Source organism: Cyclopterus lumpus, chromosome 8, assembly GCF_009769545.1.
Source record: "Cyclopterus lumpus isolate fCycLum1 chromosome 8, fCycLum1.pri, whole genome shotgun sequence".
Taxonomy (NCBI): domain Eukaryota; kingdom Metazoa; phylum Chordata; class Actinopteri; order Perciformes; family Cyclopteridae; genus Cyclopterus; species Cyclopterus lumpus.
In genome coordinates, this window is record NC_046973.1 from 7,180,684 (window position 1) to 7,192,769 (window position 12,086).

The window sequence follows — 12,086 nt, forward strand, 5'->3', positions numbered from 1 at the left end:
CTATCGATCAAACCAGAGGAGACCAACCAGCTCGCTAAAATTCAAGAATGTCTTAAAGACATAAAAACATGGATGACCTGCAACTTCCTGATGTTAAACTCAGACAAAACTGAAGTTATTTTACTGGGCCCTGAACACCTCAGAGATCAATTATCTGGTGATGTGGTTTCTGTAGATGGCATTTCCCTGGCATCCAACACCACTGTAAAGAATCTCGGCGTTATCTTTGACCGAGACTTGTCCTTTCACTCCCACGTTAAGCAAATCTCAAGGATTGCATTTTTTCATCTACGTAACATTTCAAAAATCAGGCACATCTTGTCTCAAAAAGATGCGGAAAAGCTGGTTCACGCGTTTGTTACTTCCAGACTAGATTACTGCAACTCCTTATTATCAGGCTGCTCTAATAAGTCTCTTAAATCCCTCCAGTTGATCCAGAATGCTGCAGCACGTGTACTCACTAAAACTAAGAAAAGAGATCACTTTACTCCTGTATTAGATGCTCTGCACTGGCTCCCTGTAAAATCAAGAATCACATTTAAAATTCTTCTCCTCAACTACAAAGCATTGATTGGTGATGCACCATCATATCTTAAGGAGTTTGTAGTACCATATTGCCCCACTAGAGAGCTGCGCTCACTAAATGCGGGGCTACTTGTGGTTCCTAGAGTCCTAAAAAGTAGGATGGGAGCAAGAGCCTTCAGTTATCAAGCTCCTCTTTTATGGAACCAGCTTCCACTTTCAGTCCGGGAGGCAGACACAGTCACCTTATTTAAGAATAGACTTAAGACTTTCCTGTTTGATAGTGCTTATAGTTAGGGCTGAATCAGGTTTGCCCTGGTCGAGCTTGTAACTTTGTAAATGCTGTTCATTCTGTACACATGACATCTATTGCTTCTGTCCATCCGGGGAGAGGGATCCTCCTCTGTTGCTCTCCTGAAGGTTTCTTCCCTTTTTTCCCTGTCAAAGGTTATTTTTGGGGAGTTGTTCCTGATCCGATGTGAGGTCCTGGGACAGGGATGTCGTATGTGTACAGATTGTAAAGCCCTCTGAGGCAAATTTGTAATTTGTGATATTGGGCTATACAAAATAAACTGAATTGAATTGAATTGAATATGATAATTAATTTGGGATATTATGAGGAATATTCTGGAGGAATGTATTATGAAACATAAGAGAGGATCACTGTTTTATTATTCTGTTTTAATGACAAATGTAACGATTAACTGTATGATGCATGAGAATGAATGAATGTTTTATTGTTTAGACAATAGTTAAAATGGATGCCGATTGAAACCTAATGTGTTGCTTTTATTCTGAAGGCAGGATAGTAGGTTTTATTCTGAAGGGGAACTTCCTGTCCTTGACCGGAAGTGTGAGCATTGACCTCGCCAGCTTATCAATGGCTTAGCTAACAGAACTGCGCATCCTTTGAACTGACCAATGGAACTAACCTTTAGGTGTGAATTCATTTGCATGACCATACTAACGACCGAGCATTTGTTCTGGGGAGACATGGTTCTACTGGTCTGGAGACTCAAGACAGCCCCGGTCTGGCGCTCCCTGGGACCCGGAGCTCTGAACACAAATCTTACAATAATGAAGATATGAATAAAAAAATGTCCTACTGTAATGATCACTTCCTTACAACACAGCTAAATACAAACGTCTGTAAGTGTCTTCTTATTCAAGTCTGAATAAAATAGACACTACATGAACACATCTCAGCCACATTAATGTAGTCTAGTCATTAACTGGCATCTAATTAGGTCACAATACAAGTTCAAAAATAACACAAATTGAAAAAAGTTTAGAGATGGATCAGAAGTGACTTCAGCTTCATGTGATTCATACGTAGCTCACTATCTCAAATAGATGTCAATATAAACATCTGGAAGACTGCGGGAGCTGCCGTTTAGTCTTGTGCTTGTGAGACATTGTGACAGAAGCTGAATGAATACACAATGCTGCAATAAGACAACCCTTCACTTCATGGGCTCTTGGAGGGAAACTATATCTTCTTGTACCATTGTTTCTCTCTTTGCAGTAATCCACCTCACTGAGGGGACTTAACTGTATAAAAAAACGTTTGAGACAGTGAAAACTCTGTATCGTACAGTATTATCCTTTTCTACATAGTGTGTAATTAAATTAAAATATCAAATTTAAAGCAGAGGTGATTTTCAGGCATGAAAACTATGTTAACACTGAACACACTCTTCTATTGGCTGCAGTTAGACCAGTGTTGATGCTTCATATGTTTGATTATATGCAAACTCAGTGACCTCCCCAGTTGCTCAGCTATAAAAACATCACATCAGGCTGAACTTCACATCTCTTCAGTTTCAACATCAACCATGTTCTCTGTAGCTCTGCTGCTGCTGTTGGCAGCTGGATGTGAGTCTCTTTGGATTTTTCAAAGTCAATAAATCTGCTTTAAGTATATTTTGTAAAACATTTCTTTTATCTAACAGGTGTGAAGTGTGACACGTTGACACAGCCAGGCTCTGTGAGTGTGCAGCCAGGTCAACGTCTGACCATCTCCTGTCAGGTCTCTTATGATATTCGCAGCTACTTCACAGCGTGGATCAGACAGCCTGCAGGGAAAGGACTGGAGTGGATTGGAATGAAACATGGAGGTGGATCTTCATACTACAAAGAGTCACTGAAGAACAAGTTCAGTATCGACGTAGACTCTTCCAGCAAAACAGTGACTCTAAACGGACAGACCATGCAGCCTGAAGACACTGCTGTGTATTACTGTGCCAGAAGACCACAATAACACAAACCATCAGTAGACCTGAACAAAAACCCCCAGAGCCTGAACACTTGTAGCATGAAGCCACCAGAGGGGGCGCCCTCGGACCAATAATGATTTCAACACCAGCTCAGTCACATTAAAGAGAAAAACAGTCATATTACATATAATAGTACAAAGGAACATAACATGGATTGTGATAATATACAATAATACTAATAATGATACCAAATATACAGAGGAGACAACTTCATATAAGTGTATTCTGTGTGTGACTTCCAACATGTATGTGTGTTACTGATAACATTATTTCTGTTAAAACTGGCATTTTCATAAATTAATCTAATAATAAATGAAAAATAATGAATGACATGCATTTGTCCTCATTGAAAAACATGGGCATCCATGCTATCCGTCCAGGGGATGAGTTACATGTTTTTAAAGTATGACTCATGATCACTGTGACAGGAGGGGGTTACCTTCCCGAGTTTTCCTCCCAGCACCAATGATGGAGACCACTCAAGGTATCGGTTTGCAATACTTTTATTGTGCCGCTCTGCCTCTTGCCCTCCTTCCAGGTCAGGTCAGGTATGAGAGCATGCGCCAAGGCAGCGTGTTGCTGCGTCCACCTTCCGACGGTAGTCCCGGGGTCTCCGTATGGCCATCCTCCAGGAGAACACTCGTCCCAGCCCCATCCCACCGAAGTAACGATCAACCTGACGAAGCCACGAGGCACATGGGCGACCCCTAGGTCTCCTCCACCCAACAGGGTCTCTCAAAAAGAGAATCCTGGGGGCCGGGTCAGCCTCAGGGAATCGTGCCACATGCCCGTAGTGCCGCAGCTGGTGCTCTCGTATAATGCAGGTAACATACCTCATCCGAGTCTCCCGGAGTAACCGCTCATTAGGTACAAAATCCGACCAGCGATACCCATGGATCCTTCGGAGAGACATGGTACCAAAGGAGTTCAGTCTTCGCCTCAGGTCACTGGTTAGCGTCCAAGTCTCACATCCATAGAGTAAGACAGGCAAAACCAGCGACCTAGAGACTCTGACCTTTGTCCTCTTGCACAAATGCCGAGAACGCCACACACCCTCATCCAGTGAGTCCATCACTCCCCAGGCGCGGCCCAGACGTTGATTGACTTCCTAACCGCATCCAGTAGAGACATGGACAACACTGCCTAGGTAAGTGAATGTCTCCGTGACCTCAACATTCTCGCCACACACAGGAACAGACTCGACAGCCGCATCCAAGACATCATTGAATGCCTGAACCTTGGTCTTGATCCAGGAGATACGCAGTCCCAGCGGTTTTCCGATTCCTCACCAGGAGTTCAGAATGGATACCGCACACTCCAGCCACCTTACCCCCTTTCAACTGCTTGACCACAGCTCGCGTTTCAGCAAGCGAAGGTGGCGCACAGTCGATCGGGGGGTCCGCAGGCAGAGGCACAGCATCTATATCGTCCAATCCACGAGACGGAGCGTCCGCCTGGTAAAGACGCTCAAAGTATTTGGCCCAGCGGGCTCTGACCTCAAACTCTTCCGACAGGAGTCCACCATCAGCCACTCTCACCGCAGTACTGCGAGGAGAAGGTTTGGAGGCACGTAATGCACAGATTCCTCTGAAGGCGGGGCGAGAGTCGCTCGACCAGAGATGACCCTCGACCGTCTCACAGATTCCTCACACATATGCCTCTTTGTCATTCCTCACAGCACGTACAGTTGCACATTTTAGCTCCCGATACAGACCAGCTCTGCCGCCAAGTCTAGTCCTGCGACTCTCCTCAATGATTCCCATCGTCCCCGAAGAGAGAAAGCCCCTCCTCGACCCACGCGAAACTCCAAGGCACTCGGCCGCCATTTCCAGAGTTTTAGTCTACATATTTTCAAAGTCTTCAGAGTGTGCTATATAACGACGGGCAAAATGTAATTTTGTGTTTGTCAACCTATTTGTACACATTTTACTAAAAGAAGCAAACATTCATTCTCCAGTTTCACCAGTTAGCCTACTAAGATCCAAGTGAAATCCAGTTCCTCCCTGTGAGGAGGAGTCAATGCAAAATCCAGATGTCTTACAGCTCTACTTATGTGCTGCAGAGAGGACAGAGAACAGAGGAGAGTTAAACATGATGGACTGCAGGACAGGACTGCTGCTTTTAACTCTCTGCTTTGCAGGTGAAGATTGTCATTTGAGTTGACATAGTCCTTAATTGTGTATCAATTCAAATTATGTTACGTTTTTTTCTTTTAATATATCTCGACAGGTGTTGATGGTCAGACTCTGACAGAATCTGAACCAGTGGTTAAAAGGCCTGGAGAATCACACAGATTGACCTGCACAACATCCGGAATCACATTCAGGAGCTACGATATGCACTGGGTCAGACAGGCTCCTGGAAAAGGACTGGAGTGGATCGCCTGGGTTGATGATGGTAGTGGGACCTCAAAATCCTACTCTCAGTCAGTTCAAGGCCGTTTTACCATCTCCAGAGACAACAGCAGAGAGCAGGTGTATCTGCAGATGAACAGTCTGAAGATGGAAGATTCTGCTGTTTATTATTGTGCTGCAGAGCCACAGTGACTGGAGTTGGTGGAGCAGCTGTACAACATCCCACAGTGCTCACTCCTACTGGGCCGGTAGACCACAACTACCTCATCACTCAATTTATTTGAGTATCTTTGGGTATTAGGAACACTGCATGTGCTCATTTTGGAACAGACGGAAACCTCAAAACGTACGATCTCTGTCAAGATACAAGAGAGCCACAATGACACATAAGCAACGCTGTACATGAACTCAACATGTCAACTGAGTTTAAACTTTAGTTCAACATCATCAACACACTCAGAGAAACATAGTCTCATTAAAACGGCATCATTCTGATTTTATTGCCGCTTCTTCACATTGAATCAGATAATAAATATTCTGTTGATCTGAGTGTAAATGTAAATCTGATACTTCTACATGTTAAATAACGTGTTAGAGGTCCATCACCTGTCAGGTCTCTGGTTATTCCTCAAATGATGACAGATATGCAACAGGTTGGATCAGACAGCGTGATGGAAAACCAATGGACTGGATTTCACATCTGAGGGGTGGAGCAAACTTTCAATAAAATAATGCTCTCAAGAACAAATTCCTTTACAACACACACACTAGCTTGGTGACATTAACAGGACAGAATCTGCAGCCTGAGGACACAGCTGGTCATCATCACTATTTACGTCTACACTCCACAGTGACACCCACCACCAACAGACATGCACAAGTACTCTGCAACCATGTGACTCAACCACAACTTTTACATGATATCACCAAGGGCTGCACGGTGGTGTGGTGGCTAGCCCTGTCACCTCACAGGAAGAGGGGCGGTCGGTCCTTCTGTGTGGAGTTTGCATGTTCTCCCCGTGGCAGCGTGGGTTCCCTCCGGGTTCTCACGGCTTCCCCCCACAGACCAAAGACATGCAGCTCAGGCTAATAGGAGACTCTAAAATTGCCCGTAGGTGTGAATGTGAGCGTGAATGGTTGTCTGTCTCTATATGTGCCCTCCGATAAACTGGCGACCTGTCCAGTGTGAACCCTGCCTTTGCGTAATGTCAGCAACAACAAACAACAACAGGCATCTGCATCACAGAGGCTGTTGATTAGTCAAACTACAGAAACGTTTGTGTTCATTAACAATCAGAAATGTTTGTCAGAGATTCAAATTCCACCTTCTCGTTTTGTGCGATGGAGAGCACAAGAGGTGGAACGCATTGGCTAAAATGCAATCTTGTAACCTGCCGGCTGTCGTCTGACGATGATTTAGTTTTTATTGGTTCAAAATGATTTTGTAAACTGGCTACTTTTAAAACAATCTGGTTGTAAGGCGTCACTCAACTCCAACTCCAGTCTTCATTCTGAAGTTGCTAATCAGAATGTAAACAATAAGCAGCACATAGAAAAGAAAGTCTTTCATATCTGCTGGCTACATTGGGTAATATAACTGATGGGTTCCGAGATCGACATTAAATATGAAATATGAAATATGAAATAAAGCCAGCACTCTGATGACTTAATACAAATTAAGTCTCATCGTCTTGTGATGCGACTTAAACACTTTTTTCTTAGGTTACCATGCATTGTGGATGGTTTACTTACAGGACTTTGGAGTGAGATCAACCTGGACCAGATTCCAACAAACAGCAACGTGATCTCAATGAAATCTGGGTCTTCTCATTACCTGCAAAAATTATTTCACCTATCCACATGTCTATACATTTTAATTATGTTTCATCCCTCAGTTATTGACTGAGTTCTTTCAATTGTTCAGGCATTATATAATACACAATTGCCAATGTCATATTCACAAGTGTACAAACCGTGAATTATATGAAATCAGTTTGAAAAGAGAGAAACAAGCTGAAACAATCAAGCTTTGAAAAGAACACACAATGTGTAAAATGACATTAACACTACTACACAACTGATGATGGTATATTTGTCCTAATAAAACCCCACATACTTTTTTGACGTAATCTCATGATCAAACCATCGATCCATATAAAAAGTGGATCTACATATGGTCTGGGAAAAGTAAAATCTAAAATCTAAATATAGCATAAAACGTGTGAAAAGACTGAACTATACTACCGAATTGTGGTGCTAGACTGTTAAACTGTTTTTCATAATTGTTGTACAATTAAAAAAATTAAAAAAATCTTTACATACTCGCCAATTTTTGGGATCATTAACATTTTTCTAGCTGATTAATAAAAACTCAGAACACATTTATTTGTGCCTACCTTTAAATGTCCATCTTTAGTTACTTGATTGTGACTTTTATCAACACATTACAACTAAGATTTATTCAATAATTATAGGAAAAGATCCAAGTCCGATCCTGTTGTCTCCTCCCTGTGAGGAGGAGTCAATGCAAAACCCAGACGTCTTCCAGCTCTACTTATGTGCTGCAGAGAGGAGGACAGAGAGTGGACACACAGTTAAACATGATGGACTGCAGGACAGGACTGCTGCTTTTAACTGTCTGCTGGGCAGGTGAGATTTTACACTTAGTTTTATAATGCTTATATTTGTGTCACCAGCTTATTTCACTTTTTTATATTCCCTTGACAGCTGTTGATGGTCAGACTCTGACAGAATCTGAACCAGTGATTAAAAGACCTGGAGAATCTCACCGATTGACCTGTACAGCTTCTGGATTAGACTTTGATAACTATTGGATGGCCTGGATCAGACAGGCTCCTGGAAAAGGGCTGGAGTGGATGGCGATTATCCAACACAACAGTAACAACATCTACTACTCTCAGTCAGTTCAAGGCCGGTTCACCATCTCCAGAGACAACAGCAGAAAGCAAGTGTATCTGCAGATGAACAGTCTGAAGACGGAAGATGCTGCTGTTTATTATTGTGCTCGATAGCCACAGTGACTGGAGCTGGTGGAGCAGCTGTACAATATCCTACAATCCCACAATGTAATATTCTTATAATAGTTCTATGATATCCATCATTTTTTAAAAATATTTATTTTGTACATTTTGTTTTTCATGATTAAATGCAAAAAACAGAATAAAGACAACTTGTTCATAAAAGGTCCAAAGACAGCATCACAACCTTAATGAAAATAAACTTCTGCAAATACTTTTACATTTCTACAATTAGTTTATTCTTATCCAATTCAAAATAATAAAATACTCAAACTTTTGAGTACCGCTGCTATTAAATATTGTAAAAAAGATTCGTATTGCTCTAAAATACAAACCAACTTAAAAGTAAGAACATTTCACTCTTTTCATCACATATTGTACTCAACTATTTCTTGAAAACCATTTCTGACCCAAGACAGCAGTGATAAAGTGGAGGAGAAGTGTAATGATGACAGCATTTCACTTCTGAATTCTACATATATCATGTATGGACATGAATACTAACGTTGTGTTCATATTTAGGAGGGTATAATTTAACATGTGTAGAGTATAATGACAGTTTATCGAAATAAAGTTATCTGAATATAAAGAAAAAGTACCCAATCTCCCCATTGGCAGGAATAAACCTGTGCCTTAATTTCTAATCTATTTCCATTTTTGCCAACATTTGTATTTTATTTGGCCCTAATAGAAATAATATAATACTTATTTGACACAACCACATACATGAAAGCAAAACTATTTTGATCATGACAAAAAGTCATGGAAGCACTGGACAGCTGTTTTCCTCCAAAGGCTCCATATGCTTCTCTGTATGTCTTCAAACATCTGCAAACACTGAAACCATCAGGAGTCCTTTATTCAAACCTGCAAACCAGCAGCATCAGACTTAACTTTTCACACTATTGAGATGATCCTGCTGTCCCTGTATTTCTGTTTCCAGCTAATACAGCCAGGAAGTACAGGAAGTGATCAAATAAATAGAACATTTAAAAAAAGCTAAACTATCTATGAAAATGAAAATCATGAATCTGATCAGTGTTTGAAATTATACAAGACTTATATACATAGAATAGACATGATTAACGGTGGTTTGATTCTGTAAATACAGGGACATTTTGAAAATGTTACAATTTAGTGTGTAAATGAATTAAAATATCAAATTTAAAGCAGAGGTGATTTTCAGGCATTTTAACACTGAACACACTCTTCTATTGGCTGCAGTTAGACCAGTGTTGATGCTATATATGTTTGATTATATGCAAACTCAGTGACCTCCCCAGTTGCTCAGCTATAAAAACATCACATCAGGCTGAACTTCACATCTCTTCAGTTTCAACATCAACCATGTTCTCTGTAGCTCTGCTGCTGCTGTTGGCAGCTGGATGTGAGTCTCTTTGGATTTTTCAAAGTCAATAAATCTGCTTTAAGTATATTTTGTAAAACATTTCTTTTATCTAACAGGTGTGAAGTGTGACACGTTGACACAGCCAGGCTCTGTGACTGTGCAGCCAGGTCAACGTCTGACCATCTCCTGTCAGGTCTCTTATGATATTAGCAGCTACTACACAGCGTGGATCAGACAGCCTGCAGGGAAAGGACTGGAGTGGATTGGAATGAAACATGGAGGTGGATCTTCATACTACAAAGAGTCACTGAAGAACAAGTTCAGTATCGACGTAGACTCTTCCAGCAAAACAGTGACTCTAAACGGACAGACCATGCAGCCTGAAGACACTGCTGTGTATTACTGTGCCAGAAGACCACAATAACACAAACCATCAGTAGACCTGAACAAAAAACCCCAGAGCCTGAACACTTGTAGCATGAAGCCACCAGAGGGGGCGCCCTTGGACCAATAATGATTTCAACACCAGCTCAGTCACATTAAAGAGAAAAACAGTCATATTACAAATAATAGTACAAAGGAACATAACATGGATTGTGATAATATACAATAATAATAATAATGATACCAAATATACAGAGGAGACAACTTCATATAAGTGTATTCTGTGTGTGACTTCCAACATGTATGTGTATTACTGATAACATTATTTCTGTTAAAACTGGCATTTTCAAAAGTTAATCTAATAATAAATGACAAATAATGAATGACATGCATTTGTCCTCATTGAAAAACATGGGCATCCATGCTATCCGTCCAGGGGATGAGTTACATGTTTTTAAAGTATGACTCATGATCACTGTGACAGGAGGGGGTTACCTTCCCGAGTTTTCCTCCCAGCACCAATGATGGAGACCACTCAAGGTATCGGTTTGCAATACTTTTATTGTGCCGCTCTGCCTCTTGCCCTCCTTCCAGGTCAGGTCAGGTATGAGGGCATGCGCCAAGGCAGCGTGTTGCTGCGTCCACCTTCCGACGGTAGTCCCGGGGTCTCCGTATGGCCATCCTCCAGGCGGACACTCGTCCCAGCCCCATCCCACCGAAGTAACGATCAACCTGACGAAGCCACGAGGCACATGGGCGACCCCTAGGTCTCCTCCACCCAACAGGGTCTCTCAAAGAGAGAATCCTGGGGGCCGGGTCAGCCTCAGGGAATCGTGCCACATGCCCGTAGTGCCGCAGCTGGCACTCTCGTATAATGCAGGTAACATACCTCATCCGAGTCTCCCGGAGTAACCGCTCATTAGGTACAAAATCCGACCAGCGATACCCATGGATCCTTCGGAGAGACATGGTACCAAAGGAGTTCAGTCTTCGCCTCAGGTCACTGGTTAGCGTCCAAGTCTCACATCCATAGAGTAAGACAGGCAAAACCAGCGACCTAAAGACTCTGACCTTTGTCCTCTTGCACAAATGCCGAGAACGCCACACACCCTCATCCAGTGAGTCCATCACTCCCCAGGCGCGGCCCAGACGTTGATTGACTTCCTAACCACATCCAGTAGAGACATGGACAACACTGCCTAGGTAAGTGAATGTCTCCGTGACCTCAACATTCTCGCCACACACAGGAACAGACTCGACAGCCAAGACATCATTGAATGCCTGAACCTTGGTCTTGATCCAGGAGATACGCAGTCCCAGCGGTTTTCCGACTCCTCACCAGGAGTTCAGAATGGATACCGCACACTCCAGCCACCTTACCCCCTTTCAACTGCTTGACCACAGCTCGCGTTTCAGCAAGCGAAGGTGGCGCACAGTCGATCGGGGGGTCCGCAGGCAGAGGCACAGCATCTATATCGTCCAATCCACGAGACGGAGCGTCCGCCTGGTAAAGACGCTCAAAGTATTTGGCCCAGCGGGCTCTGACCTCAAACTCTTCCGACAGGAGTCCACCATCAGCCACTCTCACCGCAGTACTGCGAGGAGAAGGTTTGGAGGCACGTAATGCACGGATTCCTCTGAAGGCGGGGCGAGAGTCGCTCGACCAGAGATGACCCTCGACCGTCTCACAGATTCCTCACACATATGCCTCTTTGTCATTCCTCACAGCACGTACAGTTGCACGTTTTAGCTCCCGAGACCGACCAGCTCTGCCGCCAAGTCTAGTCCTGCGACTCTCCTCAATGATTCCCATCGTCCCCGAAGAGAGAAACCCCCTCCTCGACCCACGCGAAACTCCAAGGCACTCGGCCGCCATTTCCAGAGTTTTAGTCTTGAAGGAGCATAGAGGCGCTTTCATCCCTTAGCCCAGAGCCATGGGGACCGACACATGTTTCGTACCGGACGACGCCCTCCTTCCTCTCACCTCTATCCCTACTCAGCTCAATATATAGGGAAGAGACACAATCACGACCACAATCACTTTGTGAGAAAACCTGCAGTACAACATAATAAGCAACATTTGTTAACATTGTATTTGTTAAAATTTATTTATTTAATTTATTTAAATAAAATTACAATTCTCACTTTAAACATATTTTCAAAG

At 42.9% G+C, this 12,086-nt stretch overlaps 1 protein-coding gene and 3 gene segments (V, D, J or C); all 4 read left to right on the forward strand.

Annotated features, from left to right (window-relative positions):
• The first annotated feature begins 2,281 nt into the window (after positions 1-2,281).
• On the forward strand, positions 2,282-2,798 carry LOC117735625. The segment is given in 2 exon segments: positions 2,282-2,397; positions 2,475-2,798. Coding segments are annotated over 2 exon segments (348 nt in total).
• Positions 2,799-4,847: 2,049 nt separating this feature from the next.
• Positions 4,848-5,369, forward strand: LOC117735621. The segment is given in 2 exon segments: positions 4,848-4,938; positions 5,028-5,369. Coding segments are annotated over 2 exon segments (366 nt in total).
• A 2,327-nt stretch (positions 5,370-7,696) lies between these two features.
• LOC117735623 lies at positions 7,697-8,209 on the forward strand. The segment is given in 2 exon segments: positions 7,697-7,801; positions 7,880-8,209. Coding segments are annotated over 2 exon segments (354 nt in total).
• A 1,259-nt stretch (positions 8,210-9,468) lies between these two features.
• The window catches only part of LOC117735617 (immunoglobulin epsilon heavy chain), an 88,550-nt gene continuing 85,932 nt past the window's right edge, over positions 9,469-12,086 (forward strand). For 8 of the 20 annotated variants that reach the window (XM_034540374.1, XM_034540379.1, XM_034540370.1 and 5 more), the window contains exons 1-2: positions 9,469-9,577; positions 9,655-9,951. In XM_034540374.1, coding sequence (XP_034396265.1) covers positions 9,538-9,577; positions 9,655-9,951 — 337 coding nt within the window. In that variant the 5' untranslated portion in view covers positions 9,469-9,537. Of the gene's footprint in view, positions 9,578-9,654; positions 9,955-12,086 lie in introns of all 20 variants that reach the window. The other 12 variants (XM_034540365.1, XM_034540361.1, XM_034540362.1 and 9 more) reach the window with 5 other exon arrangements.